Raw genomic sequence first — 25,272 nt, forward strand, 5'->3', positions numbered from 1 at the left:
TTGCCGGCGTTCCGCTGCCCTCTCGTGGCGCTGCCAGCGGCGTCCAGGGCAGGCGGCGGGCCGGGCTGCACCGACCAGCCCGCGCCACGTCCCGCTCTCCAGCGGCCCACGCAGCGACGGGCACCGGCGGACGGGAGCGGGACAGACCCACAGAATCCATCCGGCCGGGGAAGCCCCCTGGGACCACCGAGTCCAACCTGTGACCGAATAGCACCCCTTGCTCGGCTCGACCGTGGCACCAAGCGCCGCATCCAGTCATTCCATAAACTCCTGCAGGGAGAGTTCCTCCACCGGCTCCCCTGGCGGCCCATGCCGGGGGGAACGGCCCCGCCCGCCCGTGCCCGGAGCCTGCCAGGAGCCGAGACGGCCTCGCGGGAACGCCGCCACTTCTCGCGCGACTCTGGCAGCGCGCGGTTTTTGTTCTCGCGAGGAGGGCGGTGAGGCGGCGCGCGCGGGAGCGGTGCCGCGCGGGGCAATGCCCGCCCGCAACTCGGGCAGCGGCAGCGGTGAGGGGCGGCCGCGGGGCACGGCCGGGGGGGACCGTGCGGGACCGTGCGGGGCCGTGAGTGACCGTGCGCTCGTTGCAGAACCGCTGGGAGCCGAGATGGGGGAGCAGGCAGAGGCAGTGGTGATCACGCCGGCCATGCTGAAGGAAGAGGAGCAGCTGGAGGCGGCGGGGCTGGAGCAGGAGCGGCAGATGCTGGAGAAGGTGAGGGGCGGCCGGCCCCGCCCGGCGGCAGGGGTCCCCGCGGGCGGCGGGGTTTGTCGGGGTGCCTGCGGGCCGGGGCCGTGTAGCTCCTTGGGTATCAAAACAAACAAACGTGAGGGACTGGTAAGGGCCGTGCTGTGGTGTATAAGCGCCTTTTGATCAGCCACCGGCGGCCTTCATTTTTCTTTTTGTTTTTAAAGGCTAGCGGTGAACTCTTGCACTTACGGAGAAGCCTCCCGCATTTTATACGCTTTGAAATTTGCAGTGGGAAGATTACATCTTTGCTTTTGTCGTTCTGAGTCTAAAAATGTGAGGTATAATGCTTATAAAGTGAGCTGATTTCAAAAAGGATAGTAAGTTGTAAGTTCGCATTCTTTTGAATTTCTGTCTGAAACGTTAAAGACAAAACTTTTCTGGTTTTGTTTCTCAAAGTGTACGTAACACTTCTTTCCCTCTTTGGTTAAAGCAAGCTCACCAGCCAAACGGCCTGAGTAGAGTTGTGCAGGTCCTTTCCAGAGTAAGCCTGGTTGGTTATGTGTTTCTTTCAGTAGCAGGTATATTTTATGCAGAACTGACGAAGTAGTCTAGCTGAGAAAGCCCAGCTAACAAGGACCAGGTTTATGCCAGTCACTGTCTTGGTCTGCACTCCTGCTCTTCCCTGCACACAGCTGAGCGGGAGCTGCCTGTGGCCTGGCATTGGTGCCAGGAGAAGCGGACATGTGATCAGTCCGGGAGGCGATGTTTGGTTTGTGTACCTTGGTTTGCCTGTGTTACAGGAAATAAAGACTGCTTCGCGGAAATGGTACCTCCCACCGCAAGTGATGCCATCATTACTATGCTTCATTTCCCTCTTGCTCAGAATGTTTTCAAGCGTTGATGATACTAACCAGTCTGTTTTGGAGTGAGAACATGAGAGCATGATGCTTCTAGACCTGTGCTGATCCCTTATATAGTATTCTGATAACATGATCATTTGTGTTGTGTTTCAGACACAAGGAAATATAAGCTTGAAAGGACTGTTCTCTTAAGTGCTTTTTTGTGAATTGTATTCTAAGGAATCACAGAATGGTTTGGGTTGGAAGGGGCCTTGAAGATCTTGAGATGTTGAAGGAATTACGTAATAGAGAAATTAGGTTAAGAATTGACTCGTTATTCTAAGGGCCTGAAAAATACCAGTCTCTAAGGCCTGGAACTAATTTTGATTACTCTTTTTTACTTACTCTAAGACAAGTTAGGATTTACAAAGGTGTGTTTTGATGATGCATTATTTCGTGATACTGTACTTAGAAAGGAATATCGATTCTCCCAGAAGTCTCATAATATTCTTTGTTGCAAACAGTAATTGATGATGTAGCATATTGGAACTTCAGGTATTCCTTATGAGACTAGGAACTAAAAATTTGGAGGTAATACTTCTGGAAGGTAAGGAGGAAACCCTTGTAGAGCAAATTTTCTCATTGCACAGGAAATATTGAGAAAAATACTTGAAATTTTTATTTCTTTCACAAAGACCACTTCTGTAACTATGCTGTAATGTGGGTTTTTTTGTATTCTCCATTTCTTGAGAATCCACAGGACTTACGTCTAGCAAGAATGTAGCTCTGTTGTCCTGTATGCTTTATCACCTTTTCCCTGTGCAATCGGGGGCCAGTCAGACCAAGGGGATTTACTCCTGTAGTTACCACAGCCTTGCTGGGGGGCAGCTTCTGTGTTTCCTGTGCTTGTCACTTCGGCAAGCCCCCTGCCAGGTGACTTGTACTGCAGTTCAGCAAAGGAGTTGCTAGTTCTTTTTGAGGGTTAATGGTGAATGTAGTGTGGTGACCAAAAGTGTCAAGGTTTTGACCTTTTCGGTCAAAAAGGGGGAAAAAACCTGCTGTTATAAGGCTTTAAGTGTTGAGTCAAAAGGCACAGTGAGATGTCATTAAAGTGCTGTTCATATTTGAGTTTTATTTTTTCTGCTTGAAATTTTTTGAAATTGGTTGAGGAAAAAGTCCTTCAGTTTGACCAAATAAGAATGCTGTGTTCACTCCAATAAAAAGTGAGCAATAGCAGTTTGCTGAAAAAGTAGATTAGTTTTAATTATATTCTCTCTTGGCATTGCCATCAAGAGTTGATCTTTCTGAGCTCAGATACTTGTCATCTGAAGGTAAAAACCTGGACGGAGGAGAGCAAAAGCAAAGAAAGTCACGAGAATGCAGTCTCCTCCCCTAGAGAAATTGTGGGGATAGATCTTCCTCTCTTAAAAGAACAAGGTGATTGCTACTTGATTGGTATTAGAGAAAATCAAGTTCTGATTTCTGGGGGGTCAGACATTCTCCACCGTTTCGGTGTCTCACAGTTTGTCCCGTGGTTCAGGAAATACCATATTTCCTTACCTATTAGTGTATTTAGTTTCAGAAGAGTCCCTTGTTTTTTTTTTTTTCTCTGTCCTAGCGTGCCCTTCCCCCTGTGTTTCTTTTGAAGGCAGTGACATAGATAAGCATCTTGTAAAGCTCTGCACCTTGTCTTTCTAGGTTTCTCTTGAAGATGCTAATTTAAAACTTTGCACTCTCTACAACTACTGTAGACAGGTGGCGGGGGAGGGTCTCTCTTCTTCCAGGTAACAAGCAATAAGACACGAGGAAATGTTCTCAAGTTGAGCCAGGGGAAGTTTAGATGGGACATTCTTGGAAAATTTTCTTCACTGCAGGGGTGATCAAGCACTGAGATGCTCTGCCTGGGGAAGCGATGGAAGCAGTGCTCAAAAAGCGCGGAGATGTCGCACTTCCGAGGCATCCTTAGTTTAGTGGTTTAGTGGTAACTTGGCAGTGCTGGTTAATGCTTGGACTCGATGATCTTGGGTCTTTTCCAAACGAAATGATTCTGTGACTTGTTTGGTATCTCTGTTTTGCAGGCAATGTTAGATGAATGCAGAAGGGTGAATGTTTTTTACTTTTTGGGGGTGTCTTGATGCAAATTTTAAAGAGTAATTTGCAAACTTCTAAATGCACAGCCCTGGCTAACTCAGCAGCATTCAGTTACTATGAAAAGCATGTGTGGATTTTGTAAGCAAAGTGAGTAGAAGTTACTGTTTTCATATTGGCAATTGAGTTGAGCTCTGTAAAACCGTGTGATAGTTTTGTAGCTGTCTGTATAGCTTGTTCTTCATGAGAATCTAACTTGGTGTAAATGTACATGAAGGGATATAAGAATACTGGGGAAGCTATGCTGAAATTTGCCAGGTAGGGTTTTTCCGCTCAAAAATTTTGCAGGCTACAAATAAACTGAGATTTCATTTTTGCGTTGGAGTTGAGGCATCTCTGAGTCCTTGAATGCCATGTGCTGCTATACTCGGGGTGTGTATGGTGCATATGCAAGTGAATGCAACCCTCAGTTACTTTGACCTTACAGCACTTCATAGTGTGAATCCATACAGTCACAAATCATGGAGTGTGATGGCTGAAAGGAAATAGGTCTCTGTGTGAGACACTTCAGAGTTAATGCTTTTAACACAAGTAATGGTTCTTCGGTATTGTCACAATTGTATCTGTAAATGCTTGACGTGTCTTTTTGTTGGCCAGGCTCGAACTTCTTGGGACAGGGAATCAAGTGAAATGCGCTATAAGAGGCTTCAACACTTGCTTGAAAAAAGCAACATCTATTCCAAATTCTTGCTAACCAAAATGGAACAGCAGCAGCTAGAGGTAGGTGTCTTCTTATCTGCAGTAGGGATACTTAAGGTGCTGTCTGTTTTGGATTTTTCTCCATCCAACTGTTTGAAGTAAAAATGTTTTTAAGATTGCATTAGTAACATTAAAATCTACCGGAACCTACTGCACAGGAATGACATGATGCTTCATGTAGTGTTCAGAATTTGTTCTATAAATTAAAAGATGAATCAGACATGGAAGAACATGAATTATAATTTAAAGCCACAGTGTAAAGGTGGCACTGATGCATTTACAGTTCTTTTGGCCTGAGTGCAAAGAAAGGAGAGTAAGTATTTCAAATAAGAACTGAAGTTTGAGGGAGCTAGAAAACATGGATGGAGGATAGATGGTGCAAAGAACTGACTAGTAGGAAGGTGAGTAGCCTGTTTGTGTTATTAACTGAAAACTGAGGATGAGGTGTACGTTCAAGATGCTAACTTAGGCCTCCCTCAAACAAATCGGTAAATTACAGTGATCTGAGGCCATGCTGTTCCCAAACAAGAGTTTCCATAAAACAGTGTTACATGTCTTCTTTTTTTTTTTAATCCATGGGCTGCTGAGTTCATACTTAGCTTTGTCTTGACTTTTTTAACTGTATGTTTATGGACAAGCTTGCAAGATTTTATGCTTGAGAGAGAGGGAAAAGCAGGAAAAGATTAAGAACAACAACATTTTCCATAAAGGGACGCTGACAGACTGCAGGAACCTTTTCTTCAAAGTACTTCTCTAGTTGAACTGTCAGCTCGAATTCATGGTTATTGTATTGCTAGAATGTGTATTTCAGTACTAAATCTTGCTCCATCTGATAAATAGCAAGGTCTTCTACTCTTTCTTCAGGATCCTTTTGCTTTTACTTCAGCAAGCAAAAATAGTAGATGGAATGAAAATCTTAAGTTCTTCAAGACATGAAAGCACTTCTTTGTTAAAGGCATTCTAGACTACTTACATTGCTGTCTGTTCTGCAATGAATATGTAGTATGTATAAGCTGGATAAATGGAAAACTTACTACAGTATCTTTAACCTTCAGGAGTTTGCAACTGGGAATATGTTTTGTTGAAATCTTTCCAAATGACTGTATTTAAGTGTTTAAAGTATTTACTGACAAGCAGTTTAGAGCAGTGGCACTTTCTTGTCCAAATTTTGCTTTATTGTTTTAAACTACATCAGAACAAACTTAGTGAGGTTGCAAAAACAAAGTCTACAGAGTACATGTAACTCGGAATTACCAATGTAATCTGTCACTTCTGTAGTGGATAGTACTCTTGTGGCTGTTATGGAAAGGTAAGAATTGCATGTGTGGTTTTTATTTTGTTTAGGAACAGAGGAGGAAAGAGAAGTTAGAAAAAAAAAGAGAGATGATGTTAAAATCTGCCAAGGTAAGATTGAGTAGCTACTTTATGCAACTTTCTAAATAAAAGCTTGAGAAATTACAATGTTAGTTTTGATCAAGGTAAGTAAAATAAATAAGTTTTATTGTCCAGTATTTGATGTGCAGGATCTATCTAAAATATCATATTTGTTTTAACTGTAGTAAAGCTGTTTGAAAGTGCTTAAAAATCGTATACCACAACAGTAATTTTTAAGGGATGTTTTTGACTAGTTATTATGAGAGAAAATGGTTTCAATTTGTCTTGAGGAGTTTTTTGTTTTAGCAATGATTGCTTCGTTCAGCCAAAATAGTGAATAAGTAACAAGAAAAAATAAGCAGGAATTTATTTTTCTCTGTTTTTGAAAACTGTTTAGTAGTAGAAAGTTTCAAGAAGCTTTCAAAGGTAATGGTAGGAGTCTGGTTACGTCTTTTTATCTATGGCATGATAGTTAGAGATGCATAAGATGATGAACCTCTTCCTATGGTTATTTTCTAGGGTCAAAACCCAGTTGATGGCAAAGAGGAGAAATCAGGTAATGTATTAGGCTTTGCCTTTTTTCAGTACTGGTGGGTTTGATTTCCTTAATGTTTGATGCATTGTATATACTCAAATATTATCTTATAGGTGCAAAAAAGAAGAGAGGAAGAGAAGATGGGACATACAACATATCAGAAATTATGTCCAAAGAGGTATGCCCTAACTATAAACAGGTTGTCTGGATTTTTGTAGCACTTTTAATGGGTGAGGCAGTTTCTGTGACATCTGTATTTTACAGCGCTCCATTCTCATTCATTGCTACCAGATATCAGCCATCAGTAGTCTGTCTTTGAGCAAAGATGTATGTAACAAGCAATGTTGTCACAGCTGTAGAAGTTGGATACTCTTGTTTTTTCAAGACTTTAGGGGGGCAACCTATGAAGAATCTACATTGGCAGTTGAATTTTCAGCTACCCTTTCTAATTGAAATGTATTACCTGGTGTGTGGTCTTGTTTTAGAGTCACTTGTATGATTAATGATGTTGTACTTAAAGCTTTTTAAAGTATATTCAGATTGAAAGGTGAATGAAGAGATTACATGAAATACAAATTTCAGTACCCTTTAAGGTTGAAAAGCACATAAGCATGGTTTTTTTTTTTCCCTGTTTGTTTCCAGGAAATATTATCAGTGGCAAAAAAAAGTAAAGTGGAAAATCAGGTATGTTGACACATATTGCAGTTTAAGAGTGCTAAACCCAAAGGGAGGGAGGGCTTTTTGTATTTTGTAGTATATCCCTAAACTTTACCTGTAAATAAACATATTTGCTACTTATTGAAGTTCTGAATTAAAGTTTAGAAAGGTAGTATAAATGAATGCACTTAAAATACTTACTTCAGAAATCCAAGGTGAAAACTTTTAATTTCTTTTTTTTTAAAGAACTGAGTTTGAAGATATTTTTACTTTATAGATTGTTAGTAGCTTCAGAAATAAAGGAAATAGGAATTTATTAAAAAATATTTGTGTTGGTGTTTAAGACTTTAAAACAGTCATTTTTAAGCAGTCAAGTGTGGAGATAACATGTGAGGTCTCTTTTTTGCTTCTGTAGTTCCAGAGCTGCATGCACAGTGTGAATTGCTTCCTAACATTAGAACAGCTTGCAGAAAGGGAAGCCCTTCTGCTTACAGAAGGGAAATTGCTGCATTGAATGCCAGCCTCTGTGAGGAAGGTTTTAAGTCTGTTTATTTTTATGGCTAGAAAAGGATAAGCAAAATAGCTTCAGTAGCTGTCACTGCCCTTGAATTCTAAAGGAGAACAAAGTCTGTTCTTGAGTTGACAGTTGATTCAAAAGAAATCTTTGTGTCAGAGACTGAGTTACTTCACAGCACATTAAGGCTGTGTAAATTGGGAAGAAGTATGTCTTAGCAGGCTTTGATGTGCATTCCACTTGTCACATGTTCCTTGACCTTCCTTCTACAGGATGAAGGCTCTGCTGACAACCTGCATCCAGAAGACCTGCAGAAAAATGGAGACTCAAATAGTGTCATTAAGGACAGGTTGTGTCAAGCTGTACGACACAGTGCCAAGCAATTTCTTGATCCAGTGCGAAAGTTTAATGGACAACCAGTGCCTTTTCAGCAGCCAAAGATTTTTACTGGTGGTGTAATGAGGTGGTACCAAGTGGAAGGCATGGAGTGGCTAAGGGTATGGATGCAACTGAAATTGATCAGAATTGCTGCTGATTAGAAACTGGTGTGTAGGGGAAGAGATATTAGAAATCTATAGTTAGTACAGGGAAGGTGAAGAGGAGAGAGTTATGATCTTTCATGGTACAAGAATCTGGTGTTATGAAAACGTTGTCAAACAGCAAATAAAATGTTTCAGTGTGGGAAGGATATTGGTGTTTCTAAGCCTTTCTTTATAGGCTTTCTGGCTGGTGTTCTCCATCTTCCCTTTTTCCATCTATTTTCTTGTTCAACTCGACCTCTCCTTACAAAGAGTTTGTGAAAGCAGGACTATACATCCTACTGAGGAACAGTCTTATTTGTTTCTCTTAAGGGCTTCAATACCTAGCCCAAATGTATTCAAAGACCTGTTACCTTTGCAGGCTTGACACAGATGAATTTTCATTCTCTGTATCTTGGACTCTTAACTAGTAATATTAGCACAGTGTATTGCAAATGTGTTGTCTTTAGCTTCTGAAATAAAAAACTATAGGAACTTGCCATCAAAATTACCCACATACATTTTTAACTTCTACCTGTTTCATCATGCAAGCCAAATTAAAAAATTCATGAGTCAAAACTAATTTTAATTCTGCTACTGATCTCATATTTCTCTTAGATTTTTTTCTTTCTGTTTTTCCTCCCTACAAGCATACACAGTCTATTTCAACAGGCTTAGACTCGCCCCTCAAGTGAGTGCCACTGAACTTGCTGACTCACTTCTGTTACTGGAAAGTGCCTAGGCCTCTTCTGGAGGGAAAACCAGTTTCCTTAGTTAGGCCCTCAGTTATAAAAACCTTTTTATGTATCCTTATTGAATAGTAGAGATTGGCCATTTTATGTATCCTTATTGAATAGTAGAGATTGGCCAAAGAGCAATTCTTTGTCTTTCTGTTCTTTTGTGAGAGGTTGCTCTGCTATTTGTCAGAGTAGGTGGTGTCTGCACAAAAAGCTTTGGCTGGAGCAGGTGTCTGTGTTGGCCGGGAAGTGCACCTTTTTCTTGTGGTGAGGTAGCTACAGGAGCTCCATGCCTACAGAAGCTCCTTGAATACATACCACTGAAATGTCAGCACAGTCATTTGCTCTTTTGGAAAGCAAAACTAAGTGAAGTTTTGGAGCTGGGATGAGTAGAACCTTGGGTATTGTGAGCTGTACTTGCACTTAGTGCCTTCTGGTGCAACACTAAATTACGTACTTTCCTTTGATCCTGTTCTGGTTTTTGTGCCTTAGTCAGGTACTTAGTTGGCTAGGAATACTTAGATGTACATGAGAATATCCAGCATTTACAAGATGCTTGTATTTAATTTTGTAATAGAATCATCTTCATCTGATATATAAAATGGGCCTAGTAGAGAGTTTCCACAGATGTTACATTCCTAAAGGTCTTTGTTTTTCCAAATATGTATTGATTATCTTGCGTTTACTTTTTTTTTTTCTTGCATATGCAGATGCTTTGGGAAAATGGTATTAATGGCATTTTAGCTGATGAAATGGGGCTGGGGAAGACAATCCAGTGTATTGCAACAATAGCACTGATGGTGGAGCGAGGGGTCCCTGGTCCATTCTTAGTATGTGGTCCTTTGTCTACTCTTCCAAATTGGATGTCTGAATTCAAGAGATTTACTCCAGAGGTAAAATAAATTGACTTTTCTTCTTCCTTAGGTTTAAAAGCACAAATTGTTTAATTTCTATTCTAATTCTTTGTCTTGAAGCATTCTCTATATAGAACGTAATTTTAATTGTAGTTGTTTATATGGCTACTACAGACTGTGCTGTGACTTGCTATGTATTTACAGCCTTCTTGTAAGAGATCTCAATATTTCTACTGTCTTCCTATTCGCTTAAAATAGGCATCGTGGTCCTGATTTGTAATCTCTTTTTTTTAAAGATTCCACTAATGCTCTATCATGGAGCTCAGCAGGAGCGTCGCAAACTGGTTCGTAAAATACGCGGAAGACAAGGATCACTGCAAATCTATCCTGTGGTCATTACTTCCTTTGAAATAGCAATGCGAGACAGAAACGCCCTGCAGGTATCCAAGTTCTCTTAGCCCTGGGACTGTGATGTGCCTCAGTACTGATAGCAGTGCTTTTGAACACAGTGAAAAACCTGCCTGTACAATAAATTTCATACCGTAGCATGTATATTGACATTCACTTCTGTTTCCTTGGTAGTAGTAGCTCTGCAAATTAATGCTAAAGTTCTTCAAACAGGACATTATTCTAAAAGCAGATAGTTACAGCATACCTGCTCTTTTTGTTACCGTCCTGTAGGTGATGGTTAAGGATGTTCAGAGCAAGAACTATACTTAGTGTATAAATATCATAGTTAACATCACAGTGATTGTTTCAGCAAGATGAATTTCTTGTACAAGGTTTGTTTTAACTACCTAAGCTTTCTAAAAGGTAGTCACATGAAGCAGCTTTGTGGCATTAACTGTTTGGGCTCAGCTCTATTAGTCTGGCAAAGTGAAAAACAGTAAATAGAACCTTTGTAACAGGCAGCATGAAACAGTGCTTATCTTATTAGTGCTTCTTAATTAATCTGATGCCTGTTTTGATGGAATAAAGCTAAAATTTACTGAAATACCCTTTATTTTCATAGAGCTGCTACTGGAAGTACCTTATAGTAGATGAAGGTCACAGGATTAAAAATATGAACTGCCGCCTTATCAGAGAATTGAAACGATTTAATGCAGACAATAAACTCCTGTTGACTGGCACTCCTCTGCAAAACAACTTGGCAGAGCTTTGGTCATTACTTAACTTCCTCCTGCCAGATGTGTTTGATGATTTGAAAAGGTAGGTTGCAGTATGATGGTGGAAACTATTTCTGTTTGTTCTGTTTGACTGTTATTATGACTCTTTAATAGTTAAACTTACCAGCCTGTGAAGAGTTGTTTTATGGCATAGTTGTAATCCAGTATGAGTATTTGGTGGTAAAGGCTTTGAAATGTGTCTTGCCTTGCACTTAGTTGTTTCAGAAAGGAAGGAATTAATTGTTGTCTCCCTGGATAGTGGAAGCTCAGCTGTGAGCTAAGACATGAACATTTGTGGTGAGAGATAAGTTTATTTTATCACACAAGCCTGGTGCTCCTTTTTGGAGATTCTCAAAGGTGTTGGATGAAGCTGTGTGAGGCTGGCAGACACAGGACCCACAGATCATTTTCTGCAGCAGTAGGGGGTCAGGCGGAGGAGTACTGCCAAAAGAGTGTTTTGACTAATTTTTGGAAAAAGATATGACCTAGATGGAATATAATAGATGATAATGACTATTCCAACTAGTACAAGTATTTTTACACATCACATAAAACCTTAAGTTTCTGAATTGACAGCTGTATTTCAGACATTCCTCCGATACACCTTCTATTCCTGATGGATGTGAGTGCTTTATTTTTTTAAATCACAGGATAAGAGAAGAATAGATACTTCATAGCTATTATTCTTTATTATTTTAGTAAGCTATTTTTTTTCCTTGCTTTGTTTTTATAGCTTTGAATCCTGGTTTGATATTACCAGCATTACAGAAACTGCTGAAGATATTATTGCTAAAGAAAGGGAGCAAAACATCTTGCATATGCTGCATCAGGTTTTCATTTATCCTTCATTTTGTATTTTTTACGATACAGTTGTAACATTGGCCGTTCGTGTCATGAAGTGTGTCAAAATCTTGTTTGTGATGCTGAATTCTGGTCTGAGGTTTTTATTGTGGCACTTCTGGACTTCCTGAGACTTGTAGGGTGTTCTTTTCAATCTTTGCAGCACTTACAAATGCTAAAGGAGCAGTGTGTCTCTTTCATAGCCACTCATTTTTATTCTTGGAACTGAAATGAGTTTAGTCAAACTTAATTGCAGTTACAGACTTCAATTCACCAAGAGATTTAATCAGTGTGTTTATTTTGTTAAAAGATAACTTTGAAGGAACTTATGTAACTTCTAGGTGTTGAGCAGAATGCCTTTTGACAAACTAGTTATATAATGTGGCTGTCCTCAAATTTACACTTAAAGCTCTTTTTTTAAGAGAGTGTGTGGAAGTAAATGCATACAGACCTATCATTTTTCCATTATAAGCTGCTGGTGAGGGATCTAAACTGTATCTTCTATGTATAATTGTTGATGACAATTTATTTATTTTGGTTAAACGTTTAGGGCGTTTTCAGAAAAACTTGATTTAAGAAATATAACAAACAAAATGAACAGTTTTGTATTAAGATTACTTTCAGTTACTGGAATTTGTAAGAAAGGTCTGTAACATAGTTACTACTGTGCCCCTACTAAGCACTTCAGAATTTTTTAAATGTTAAGGGGTGTGTTCCAGCATGTTAGTACCAGCATGTGCATGAAAATGTTCAGTAGGCATACATATTAAAAAATGAAATATATGTGCAAATTAACTCTCACTTTAAATTGGCAAAATAGCATCACATCAGTAGGCCTGCTTCTGTTGTTGTCTTGTTTTCTTTGTTTTAAACTAGCTGTGTTGACAGCTTTGAGTAATTGTAGCATCTGCTCACCATTTCAGATTCTGACACCTTTCTTACTGAGAAGGCTGAAATCAGATGTTGCTCTTGAGGTTCCTCCTAAACGAGAAGTTGTGGTGTATGCACCACTGGCCAAGAAGCAGGAGACTTTCTATACTGCCATTGTCAATCGCACCATTAGGAAACTGTTTGGAAATAATGAGGTATCTGCTGATAAGGATATTAGGAATGTGCTTGCTTGTAATAGTTTGTATGCAAAACCATATTGGTACTGCTTCATTACCGTTGTAGCTAAACCTGGTTTTATTCTTAAATTTTTAGTCTGATCTATTTGTTGTCTATTTCAATAGTGGCAGTTACTGTGATAGGCCTGTGCCGCAGAACTAAAACAATATAAGTATAAATATGTTCTTGATTACTTGTAGCTTGGGAGGGAAAGAGCACTGTTTTTATAGAGTTGAGTCTAAGTTTCAGCTTAGAATTGGTAAAGTATGAATGTAGCTTTCTAAAATCAAACAGAAACTACCAAAATCTATAGTTGTAGACCTTTACAATTTGGCTGCATCTTCTACATAGCCAAAATTTAAGCTGCTGAAGTCTAAATAAGTATTGCATGATGCACATCACTGAGGCCTCTTTTCAATTTTGAGAATTCCTGGATCAGCACAGGCCTTTGATTCTGGAGCTGGCTGCTGTTGATGGCAATGTTCTCATTTCCCACAGGAAGAAGTAGTTGAGTTGAGCTCTACAGGCCGACCAAAACGCCGTAGTCGGAAAGTGGTTGATTATTGTGAAGAACATAATGGTTCACCTGATGACTTGGAAAAATTAATCAGCAAAATGCAAGAGGAAGTAGAAAAAGAGAGGTGCCTGTCTTGAAAGATTTTTTTTCTTGTTGTACTGTCTATCTCCCTCTTAGTTTGCTTCCAGTGCTTTGCTTACTGAAATTGATCAAGAAGAATGGCATTTAGTGATTCACAATCCTTGTAGCTTTAGGGTTTGTTTCTTTGATTTTCCCTGGTATTCACTGAGCCATGATAGCAGTGATTATTGTACCAGTGCTCACTGGCTCATTAGAGTTACAGTTAACTTCAGGACACTATTGTGGTTTAACCCGAGGCAGCAGCCAAGCACCACACAGCTGCTCACTCACAACTCATATCAGTGGGGTTGAGGAAAGAATCAGAAGGGTAAAAGCTGGAAAACGTGTAGTTTCAGATAAAGATAGTTTAATAGGGAAGGCAGAAGCTGCACACACAAGCAAAGCAGTACAAGGAATTAATTCACTGCTTCCCATGGGCAGGCAGGTGTTCAGCCATCTGCAGGAGAGAAGGGTCCCATCATGCATAGCAGTTGCTTGGAAAGACAAACAGCGTCACTCCAAATGTCCTCCACTTTGCCTTCTGTTGGTGGCTCTGAATTGGTTGAAAGTCTCTTGGGCATAAGGAAAATCTTCAGGTTGAAAAGTGTTTATTTGGCTAGACTTATTCTAGTCTGATGTAGCCTATGAGAACAGACAATTAAATATATATTTGTGTTAGATTTATGGTATGCATGGATATCTTATGTTGAGACACTACCTATATATAGAAGAGCTAAATAGCTGTATTCATTGTGATTCCTGCGATGTAGCCAAATTGGGATAGGCAGACAGCTGATTCTGGAACATCTTGGGTATTGCTCCCCAGGAAATCTCACCCTGTGGTCTAGTGAGGGCTTGCTTCTCTTCCCTTTTCTGCTGGGTGACTTGCACAAGTCAAATTCTGCTTCTAATTACTACTGACTACTCTTTTATATTTTAAATCAATAATGGCAAACAGTTATGCCTTCATTGTCAAGTGTGGCACTCTAAATAAAGTTTTGTCTGGTAATACCTTTACAAATTGTAAGGGATTTTGAGCACGTCACAGCAAGTGACTCCATTGCTTGATTTTGTTGTAGGGATTTTTTTCTCTCAAATATTTATAGTGTAATAAGGGGACATGTTCAGTACTAATAAGATGTTATGACTTTTCAAGGCCAGTGGTAGAAGTGAGCATTCCCATGGATTCCGAGGTGAACCTTAAACTGCAGAATATTATGATGTTATTGAGGAAGTGTTGTAATCACCCCTATCTTATTGAGTATCCTTTGGATCCTGCGACACAACAATTCAAGGTACACATTTTAAAAGCATTAGAGAAAATTTATTCCAGGCATTAAAAAGCAATAGACTGGGAGCTGATGGCAGTAAAGAATGACCTTTTCAATGTATTTGGCATATGCCTCCTGTTGAATTCCAGCAGTATACCGAGTCATTATTTGAAACTTCCTGTAGCAGCAGTAGCAGGGACCAGTTCAGCTGCTCTGCCCATTCAACCTTTGCACAGTGGTGGTGTGGTGTTCATTGTGACAGTGCTCTTCCGCTGGTGGAGAGTTATTCACAGAATTGCTGGCTTCCATTGACTCCAGGGGCTTTAGGGGCTGCCTCAAGATCTCCTCACCAGGGTTATTTTTCAAAACAAATGCTAACTTTGGTGAACTGTTCGTGAGGTAAATTGTACACGCTGCAGGAGGTGCAGTGATAACATTTAAGTGTGAGTTGTTGAAGAACTGTACCAGATATAACAGTCATCTGCTCAGAGAATACAGCATCCTTCTTCAAAAGGGAAAAAATCCAAGTTATATCACAAAGACCAGATGGTAGCTTAATCTACACAAAGCAGGTGGAGATAGAGGAGAGTATGAAATAATTTGAATTGAAAGAATTTTAAAGAAGTTGCTTGCACATTCTAAATGTAGATGTAGGTTTGTAGGTATGTGTAGTCATGTTTTCTGTTCGGTGAGTGATAACAGCACATTTTGTGTTCCAGAGTATGCTGTTGAAGTGTATCAATGTAATAAAATCAGTGCATAAAAAGCAGATTCCCCAGTCAGGGAGGTGAGGGAAAATTAGTGGGTTGAAAATGGAGACTATTTGACAGTTGACACCACCCACAGGAGTTAGTAATTGCTCAGGAAGATGTATTCATAATTACCACAGTGGCTGCTGTATCTTTCAGTCCTTAGAAGTTTCCATTTCCCTGCCTTTAGCCCATGGCAAGGATTAGCTCTAGCAAGCTCTCTTGAAGAGGGGCTTAAGGAAGCAGTGGGAAAACTTGCTGTGAACTTTTACTGCTGGCTAATGTGTAATAACTTGTTCAACGGTGCCTCTCTCTGTCCAGTAGGTGGAAGCCTTAGTGTGTCTTAATTACAAACTGGGAAAGAAACAGCAGCACTATCCCATGAGGAAAAATTAACATGAGGGTTTCTCCTTCCAGAAATAGGGTGAAAACTAATTAGTTTAAAAAAATTATTATTTGGGCATATGAAATGGTGGAGTTCAAATTAGTTTCATGATGATTTAAGTGATTCAGTGTTGTTTATGTAAATTAACATTACTCCCAATAGTATGGCTTTTAGTTAAGAAAATGGTGCACACTTGTTTTAGTGAGATTTCAGAGAGCTTTTGTTGATGCTTCTGAGTTGAGGAAGCCATTGGTCTCCTTACTTCCTAATATATGATCCTCTCTTCCCTGTTCCAAGGTTGATGAAGATCTAGTAAAGAATTCAGGCAAGTTTCTACTCTTGGACCGAATGCTTCCAGAACTTAAAAAGAGAGGACATAAGGTAAAGCTCAAGATTATTGGGGGGATGAGATACAGTCATCTTCCTAGGAACAGAAAATGTTATTAAGGAATCTTTCTGGTTTTGTAGGTCTTGTTGTTCTCACAAATGACTATGATGCTTGACATTTTGATGGATTACTGTTACCTGAGAAACTTCAAATTCAGTCGGTTGGATGGCTCTATGTCGTACTCAGAGAGAGAAGAAAATGTAAGTAGATGGGCATGCCCTGTGAGTATATTAGCAAATTCTGCTTTTGCTGTGACACTGGGATATGACTTTGCACAGCATTTTGCCTTTAATAGGCAAAACACCTCTGTGCTGAAAACTATCTTCTACCTTAATATCTGCAGCTCAGAAATACTGAAGAACTGAGGTATGTCTAAAATGCAGTGCTTCTTAAAACCTCTTGTGTTGTATTTTCTGTGTTCATCTGTTTAAACAGGTCTCATTAACCATTAGCCATGTTATGTTTGGTCCATCTACTTTTTTTAATAGATGAAATCTCTTCCAGATGCATCAGTTTAATACTGACCCTGAAGTCTTCCTGTTCCTAGTGAGTACAAGAGCTGGAGGCCTGGGCATTAACTTAACTGCGGCAGACACAGTTATCATATATGACAGTGACTGGGTATGTTGACACATTGTTAACCTCATGATAGGTGTCAAAAATGCTTTCTCTTGCTGCTTTTGATAATCATTTATGAACCCATTATGGTATAGACCATTTCTATAACTTTAATGAGGTGTTAAGTGAAGGCAATAGTAGCAAATGTGCAAACATTTTGTTTGTGAAATAATACAGCCTCATTTGAAAAGTCCTGGGTTACTGAGTACAACATTAGAGTTGGTTTCTGAGTTTGCCCCTGAGTTACCAAAAGCAGGAGGGTTTTTTATGTTGTCAATACATTTCCTTCTTTTTATTACTTAAATTTGAGTGTAGCTGGACTTCTTACGGGTTCCTTGTTTACAACAGCTGCCATGTTAGTGCCAGCTCCATGAATTTCCTCTGTGGTTTGCCACATGTGTTTTAGCTACCTAGGATTCTGCTCCTCCTGTAAATCTGGAGGCTGGGAAGAAGAGAGGTTTGGAAGGAAACAACTGAGGACTTGGACATCTTCATTTTAGTAGACAGTGCTGCTATTTTCAGCTTCAGAAATGGCTGAAAACTTTAAAAATACCTTTTCTTATCCTCTAACAAAGAAACCCAACACAAACCTATAACTAAAATTATCATCTGAATCTGTTGTATGAACCATGTCCATCTGTAGAAAACTGCAGCACATAGTGCAGAAGCAGTCCAAGGTTGGGTTTCTCTGCCTGTGCAGCTACAGCAGCAGAGCTTGTCATGGATAAGCTTAAGAGTCAAGAGTGGTAGAGTTGTATTATGCCATGTCTCTTCTGCTTCTACACTGTGTCTGAGCTCCCCATTAAAAATGCTGCATGCAGTATGTCCTTCAAAAAAAGGATAATGGCATAACTGAATGGTTACTGATTTAATTTTTTATTTGCTCAGAACCCCCAGTCAGATTTGCAGGCCCAAGACAGGTGTCACAGAATTGGTCAGACAAAGCCAGTAGTTGTTTATCGTCTCGTGACAGCAAATACTATTGACCAGAAGATTGTGGAGAGAGCTGCTGCCAAGAGGAAGCTGGAGAAGCTGATAATCCATAAAAGTTAGTACCTTTCTCTTAGCACTTCATGTCAATATGTGTTGCTTCTTTAAATCTCAAGCTGTAACAAATTTCAGTATCCTGTTTGCCTCTGTCCAGTGTGTTATAACCACAGATGTCCAGTCCTGTTTGAACAACTGGCCAGTGCTAAATAGAACAAGAGTCCTTGGGTTTATGCACAGAACAATGGTGATTCTTGTGGTGTTCTTGATTATATGGCTTATCATAGTCAAAAGTCTTTAGAATGTGATTGCTTTGAAGCATCCCTTTGGGGGATGAATTTTTCTTGTACAGATCCTATTGGAATCCTGATTTGCTTCTGTAGCTTATTCTGTTTGTTATATTTGGACTATATTTGGACTATAACATTAAGTTCACATGAAGAATAGCAATTCTTATAACTTGGCTTCTGAACAATAACTAGTTTAATATTAAACTTCAGAGGAGGCTAAAAACTTCTCATCATTCTTGTATCTCATATTGAGGGGCAACAAAGCCTTTTCATGAGGCATAAAGGGGCAAAAAGGCCACACCTCTTTCTACTGTACAGTCAAGCCTAAGCTGTGGTTTGCCTCTGGTTCTGGATGATGTTATCTTTGATAATTACTTTATGCTAGTATTAGCCTTTTTCTTTGTAATCTTTTTGCACTGCTGTCTTGGTGTGTCTGCCAGGGCTGCCTCTTTATAGGCATGTTATTGGCCAGTATACTTTCTTGGTTTGGTTTGGTTTTTTTAATGATTTGATAATGGTCCAAACTGAAGTTAAAACCCAAGCAGCAAGATGAGCACAGAATAGGCTCTAATAGATCACTGCCATGTACTAAAGCAGCACTGGAGACTGGGACTACTTGTACTGCAAGGAAGATGTGTCAATGCCTTCAGTTTTGCAATAAGTTCAATATTTATCTTGGCATCTATTGGTGTATCACATGTAAATCTTGCAGCTTAGGGGTTTCACTTCAGGAACCTTTGGATTCATTGTGTAAATGTAGAGCTGATGTTATGGATCCTGTTATTGTGAATATCTAAAAAGTGTTGGAACTTAGGAGAAGCAAATGAGGAAGGAAAATCAGAAAACTAACTATGTAGGGTATATACAGTACAAATACTGGAGCTCAAGAACTGGATTTTGTTACAAAATAGCATGGGGTTTTTTTGACATTCCATCTTATGCTTCTGTTACCTTGAACAAAGTTCTTGGGAAACCGTATTTTTCTTGCTATTATGGCAACTTGAGACCTGCACAGCACTGATTTAATAGCATGTAGTTTGTGAAGCTCTGAAAGCTAAAAAGGAAAGACAGCATCACTAGTAATGCATGAAAGGACTGGCATCCAGATTTGCTGTAAATAGGTGCTAGCATAGTCTCACGAAATCAGTCTGTGTCAAGGGTATTACTTTGTCATGTCTGTCTGTTTCGTTAAACTGAGGCTGTTCTCTCTGCAAACCATATCTTTAATGTATTTCCTGTCTTGTGATTAATACAATTTACTTTGTTTTAACCAGCTTACAATACAAAGGGAATAAACTTCAGCATCCACCATGTAATTTTATTTACAATGTTTTTACTGTAAGTGGAACTAATGGCTTTTCTGCTCTGTGTGTTCATGTGGGCATGTTGAATTGGTGCTTCAGTCAGTTCTTCTGCATACTACATATATGTCTACATACATACGCATTATAGAAAGTGAAAGGTCTGCATGCAAACCTTCATGTACCTCTGAGTCTATTAGTGTAAGCTGTGTTTATATGAGGACTAAAACAATGAAACCTAGCATTAGTTTTGATATTCAATAGTAATTTGTTCTAGTCACTGTGTGCTTTCTTAAAATTTCTTCTTTCTACAGATCAGTTTAAAGGTGGCAAATCTGGACTAGCACAGTCAAAAAGCTGCCTGGACCCTCAGGAATTGTTAGAATTACTGAAATCCAGAGATTATGAGAGGTATGCAGATTTCATATTTTCTTGGACCATGAGTTTGTAACATGTAATTTACAAGCAGCTGTCAAGAGCTTTTTTGTCTTATGAAGTGGTATATGGACCTTCATAGAGGAAAGAATGTCTTAGGGATTCTTCTACATGGGAAAACTGATGTCTATGCAATACTAACATGCTTTTATCTTTATTGAGAGATTATTTCTTCTTTAACAGGGAGGTTAAAGGATCTAAAGAAAAAGTAATCAGTGATAAAGATCTAGATTTACTTTTGGATAGAAGTGATCTCATTGGTAAGTCTGAGTTTTTATGTTTTCTTTATTCTGTTCAGCAGTAAATTCATATTTTGTAAGAATCTTTGTATGTAGAAAGCTGCCATAGCTGCATTTCCCTACAGCTGTGTTGTCCATTTGACAAAGGACCCTTTGGTCCCTTTGTTGACATTTTCAATATGGTTTGCTGGAGAAGAAATAACAGAACTTAGACAAAAGTATTCCAGAAAACCACATTCAGGCATGCTGTGCCCTGAGCATACTGTGAAATGAGAAGCATAGATTAGGAGGTGTTCTGCAAAGCAGCTTTCAAGGAGAGTTGCTGTAATTGATCAAAATAGGAATATTTTTCAGGAAAGATTTATTCCAGCAAGCTTAAAAAATGTACTTTGATGCTGTCATAATTCAAAATACATTTATCTCACATTGTCTAACAATTCTGGGGAAAGAAGTCAAGTCTAACATTTGGAGGAAAGAAACCAAGCTTTTCAGAGTTCCCATGGCTTGTGAGTGTATCAGTTGTTTAGCAAAAAACCCTGACCAAACCACAACTCCTTTTTGAGGTTGTCTGCAAATTCTAGTGCTTGATCATGCCAAGATATTATTGAAAAAAACTCTTAACTTTCCTGAGAGGAAAAATTCTTGTCAAGTTCATAGATCTGGAATGCTTTTGTATGATTTTGTTTCCCTCAGCATCTTTAGCAGAACAAGACTACAAGCATAGATACAGTGAAAAAAAAAAAAACCCAGTCATTACAGAATTTAGAAGTAAAAATTTTAGCCTTAAATAAGTATGCTGTGTGTAGTTTGTGTAAAATTAATTTACCTTAGGAAACTCTTACTATATTTTAGATAATTTAGGAAAAAATTTAAGGCATTGTTCTGTAAAACTGCTTATTTCTGGCTGATAATACAGAAAATTATTCTTGATGAATGGTCATTAAGGTCTATATCTTTACAAGTTCAGACTGTGAAACAATCTGATTTCTCTTTCCAAGTTGAAGAAGGTGCTGTTTATCTTGTGTTATTAGTGTGCAATATATTTATCATGGTTGCTGTTTTTCTTCTTTGCTATACTAATCAAAATTAATATAATAAAATTGTCCAAAAATGTTAATACAAAGATATTAGTCTGGCATCATATACTGAATATTTGCTATAGCTAACTGCAGTTAGTGCTTTAGAGAGCAAAATTCCAGCTCCCACCCTGGTAAGCCATGATTACTCAATTTATATAAATGTAGTACTTTTTCATTAGCTTAATATTCACTGGAAGGGTAATGAAGTGATTGCAATTGCCAGGAAGACAAGTTTATATTTTTTGGAAAGAGTATTACTTATCAGAGCTGTAATTTTATGTTTCTCCTGGTAATTTCACTAAATAGGTTTTCTAGGTGTTGTTATCAGGAAAATGAGACTAGTTCAGGCAGCTTTTCTCCATTCACATTTAGCCAGAGATGTTGGAATTTTTTCCTAGAAGCATACAGCTGTATTTTTGAATACAAACTTCTAGTAGCCAACTGTTGATGAAGGAGTAAAATTTTGTCAACTTGTTCTCCAACTCTGCAAAATGTTTTTTTCAATTTGTGTTCCAAATCTCTTTTCTGCTATACCTCTTATTGTTGACCTTTGATTTGTTTTAATCTTAGATCAAATGAAGGCCTCTGAAAAAATGAAAAAGGAAAAAATGGGTGTCTTCAAAGTCCTAGAAGAGTCATCAGAGTCCAATGCAGAATGTGTGTTTTAATATGCAAATGTGGCTTCTAAGTAGTCTTTCAGATCTTACAGAGATGTCACTTATCCTTGCTGGTCCTTGATGCTGACTTTCCTTAAGGCCTTGTTCAAATCCCTTGTGTTCTTCCAGGGAATTTTAACCTGTTCTAGAGTATAATGCAGGTGATAGCTGTAGCTTTAGTAGGCTTTCATAAAGAAAATGAGCATGTTTCACATTTGCAGCTAGTTCTTGTACTCAGTGGTATAAACTGGCAAATTTCTTTAAAAAATCTTCCTGTGGAAGTCCTAAACCCCTGTTTCTTGGTTGTTTTTTTTTAATATGGTGTCAATTATAGTTTTATTTGGAAGGGAGAGAACATGTACCTTTATTAAAAAGCCATTTTGTAGCTTCTGTTTTTAACTTCTGAGAATTATTTTGATTAAATAAATATCTGTTTTGTTCTAAAGGTCTATGGATTTTGGCTTCTTAAACAAGCAAAGCTGATCCATTAATTCACACTTTTCTGCTTATTTAGCACATTAGCCAATGTCATACATTTAAAGAAAAACAAATGAACCCCACAAAACAGCAGAAAAACACCCACACACAAAATAGAAACCAAAAAGCAATGAGCCTAAAACAGCCAAAATCTTTCTGGTGCAGACATTACTTCTGTCTTGACTGCTGGTCAGCCTCTGCAGCTGAGTTGCCCATTTGAAGCAGATGTAGGAAGCTACAAAATTGTTGAAGAGTCTGGAGCAGAAGTTGTGGAGTAACTGAGGGGGCTGAGGGTGTTCAGCCTGAGGAAGGGAGAACTTGCCACTCTACAACTACGTGAAGGGAGGTTGTAACAAGGTGCTGGTCCCTTTTCCCAAGTAACAAGCAATAGGAGAAGAGGAACTAGCCTCAGGTTGCACTAGGAAAGGTTGACATTGTATATTAGGAAGTTTCTTCACCAAAAAAAAGTCAAGCACTGGAACAGGCTGCCCAGGGAAGCAATGGAGTTGCCATCCCTGGGAGTATTTAAGATGTGGATGTGGCACTTGGGGACATGATTTCGATGGATCAGCAGTGCCATGCTAACGGTTGGACTCCATCCCAAAAGTCCCAATGCAATGATGACAGCTAACTCCTTTAGGTGAAATGCACATGTAACAGCCTTTACCTCTTGACTGCCCTTCTCTTCCCAGAAAGTACTCCTTGGCTTTCACACACCCACATGGACATTCTGCACTTTCCCCTTCCAGAACACTTAGTTACCTTCATTACCTTTCTCTGGACACTCTAGCACCTCAGTGTCCTTGTAGCAAGGGGCCCAGAAGTGGACACAGCACTGGATGAATCAGGCAGCTTCTAAACTTTCAGCTCTGGTTTGTGAAAATGTCTTTTCGGTGTCGTTTAAAATCTGCAGTCATGGAATTGCAGCTGGAGCTGTCACAGTTGCAGTTGTGCTCATTAACATGGCATAGATAACACAGAAAAAAAACCCCTCTACCAACTCAGACTTCAGAAACCAGTTTTCATTCACTTCATGTTCATAATTACTCTATTGGCCTGACAGAGAAGGGAATCTTAGAGTGTCAAGAGATATTTATACTTACCTCTAAGGGAACAGATAAATCTGTTAATGAGTAAGCTGACTTTGATCTTTGCCTGGTGAAAGCCTCGTTTTGCTGGTAATTGCTGAAGACAAAAATTTCTAATTTTTCTGTTCAGTTACTAATTACCTTGAGTAATACAGAGTCCAGCATGTGCCTCTCCTGGGGATGGCTGAACACCTGCCTGCCCATGGGAAGGAGTGAATTCATTCCTTGTTTTGCTTAGCTTGTGTGTGTGGCTTTTGTTTTCCCTATTAAACTGTTTGTATCTCAACCTAATCTTGTTAAACACAATAGTAGGTGACAGCTGCTCCCACACAGCCTACATAACTTTTGAAGACTGATCTACCCTGCTTAATCTGCAATATGGTGCAAAATCAAAGAAATTGGTGTTAAAAATGACAGATTGTGCTTTGTGATGTGCTGCCCACCTTTGCGAGACACTCTGGCAGGATGCTCACCCACTCAAACTGCCCAACACGCTTCACATAGGAACCTTTTATGTGTTTTTACATTATTGATAACTTCTAAAGCAGGCAGCTCAGTGTGGTTGCAAGGCTATTTAACCTATTTTGTTATTGTTGACAGACTGCAGATGCCAACTGTTTAACTCCTGAGGAATCTGGAGAGTCAGACTACATGAACACTGCAGTTGTCAAATATTTTGCCCTACATCATAAAAGATAAATACCTTCCTTTTCTCAGCCAGCCACAGCAGAGAGTGGTCAAAGTCCTCAAGTAACAAATGTGAACTTCCTCACCTAACCCATTCCCACGTAATAAATTGGATCGACTCTGGTATCCACATTAGAAACCTACATTTCCAGACTACTCCACAAATCTTTTGTAGTGCCCGAGTCCTGTGCCAAGCCCCCTGCAGTCAGTGCTCCCAGGGTGCTGCCAGCCTGCCTGCAGGAGCTCGGGCCTGTGACAGAGCCCATGGCCCTGCACAAAGCAGGGCTTGTCACCCGTTTGCAGGGCAGCACTGGGTGGGAGGGCAGGGAAATGCCAGGAACACGCCAGGCTCTAACACCCTTGCCCCCAAAATCATGAGGTTTTCTGGAATGAGTGCTGTTTTGCTGGCAGACACTTGTGTACAAAATAATGTAGTGACTTTGTAGGCACTGGAGGGCTCAGCCCAGGCTCTGGGGCCAGGACACAGAGCTCCAGATGGCCTCAGCAGCCAGCATTTTCCTGGAGAGCCCTGAGCCCCCAGCCTGCTGAGAAAGCAGATGGTATGGAGCAGCCACAGTCTGGGCAGGAGACTTGGTCTACAATACAGCCAGAGCAGTTTGTGCCTGCAGGGTCACTCCTTCACCCCTGCAGGTCTGTGCTTCCCACCACTGCACTGGATTATTGTGCAGTCCCTCCTGCTAACACTGCAGCACAGAGAGCCTTTCCCTATGGAAGTATGCTCTGGAGAGGTGAGAATTAATGCCCCAAGCAGTAGTGAGGGGAGACATCATCCCAGCAGGAAAAAAATCCCTCCACTCTCACCTTGGAAAAGAGCTGCTTGTGTTACTATCTGGAGTTTGTGCAGGTGTGTGCTAATGTGTGCCAGCAGCCCAGAGAAGCCAGGCTTTTCCCAGGGATGATCCAAAGTTTGCTGGTTGAGCTATGGCAGCCTCCCTTGCTTGCCTTTGCCCATAGAAGGAGCCGGAGAGGATGAACTAAATTTAGCTGGGTTGGTGAATTAGTCCCCTGCCCAACCTGCCCAAAAGCTGCACCATTTATCTGAACAGCAGGATGCTTATAGGCTTGGTGTCAGGTCAACTTCACCTCAGATTAGGATTGGGTTTGGGGTTGTGGTTTGAGCATGACTGTTTTGGTTTATTATCTTTTTGTTTTTTGGGTTTTTTTGTGTGTGTGTGTTTTTTTTTTTTTTTAACAATGCAGCTGTGCTGTGGTGTGATTCATTGTGAAGGAGAGGAAACAGGGCACAGCAGTACAGCACTGCTGAACACAGAAAGGACTTTCCAGGGCAAGG

The 25,272-nt window shown here is 39.8% G+C and overlaps 1 protein-coding gene across 2 annotated transcripts; it reads left to right on the top strand.

The window, feature by feature from the left end:
- Nucleotides 1-431: 431 nt before the first annotated feature.
- On the top strand, nucleotides 432-24,086 carry HELLS (helicase, lymphoid specific). 2 transcript variants are annotated; one of them, XM_053984030.1, is made up of 22 exons: nucleotides 432-506; nucleotides 588-709; nucleotides 4,270-4,392; nucleotides 5,716-5,775; nucleotides 6,265-6,301; nucleotides 6,394-6,458; nucleotides 6,923-6,964; nucleotides 7,724-7,948; nucleotides 9,417-9,599; nucleotides 9,857-10,000; nucleotides 10,573-10,769; nucleotides 11,460-11,556; nucleotides 12,490-12,651; nucleotides 13,172-13,314; nucleotides 14,467-14,605; nucleotides 16,013-16,096; nucleotides 16,184-16,303; nucleotides 16,608-16,724; nucleotides 17,610-17,769; nucleotides 19,614-19,710; nucleotides 19,918-19,994; nucleotides 23,874-24,086. In XM_053984030.1, the coding sequence occupies exons 1-22, from the start codon at nucleotides 476-478 to the stop codon at nucleotides 23,900-23,902; spliced, it is 2,454 nt and encodes an 817-aa protein (XP_053840005.1). In that variant the 5' UTR covers nucleotides 432-475; the 3' UTR covers nucleotides 23,903-24,086. The 2 variants fall into 2 exon arrangements, with proteins under 2 accessions (XP_053840005.1, XP_053840004.1); XM_053984029.1 differs by lacking the exon at nucleotides 23,874-24,086 and adding an exon at nucleotides 21,623-22,157.
- Nucleotides 24,087-25,272: the final 1,186 nt, after the last annotated feature.

This window comes from Vidua macroura, chromosome 8 (assembly GCF_024509145.1).
Source record: "Vidua macroura isolate BioBank_ID:100142 chromosome 8, ASM2450914v1, whole genome shotgun sequence".
NCBI classification, from domain to species: Eukaryota; Metazoa; Chordata; class Aves; order Passeriformes; family Viduidae; genus Vidua; species Vidua macroura.

Bases quoted from the DNA above. Each gene is read 5' to 3' on its own strand.
- HELLS (XM_053984029.1), top strand. From the start codon at position 476: ATGCCCGCCCGCAACTCGGGCAGCGGCAGCG. The intron at 4,393-5,715 runs GTAGGTGTCTTC...TATTTTGTTTAG, and splicing joins TGGAACAGCAGCAGCTAGAG to GAACAGAGGAGGAAAGAGAA. The intron at 9,600-9,856 runs GTAAAATAAATT...TTTTTTTTAAAG, and splicing joins TCAAGAGATTTACTCCAGAG to ATTCCACTAATGCTCTATCA.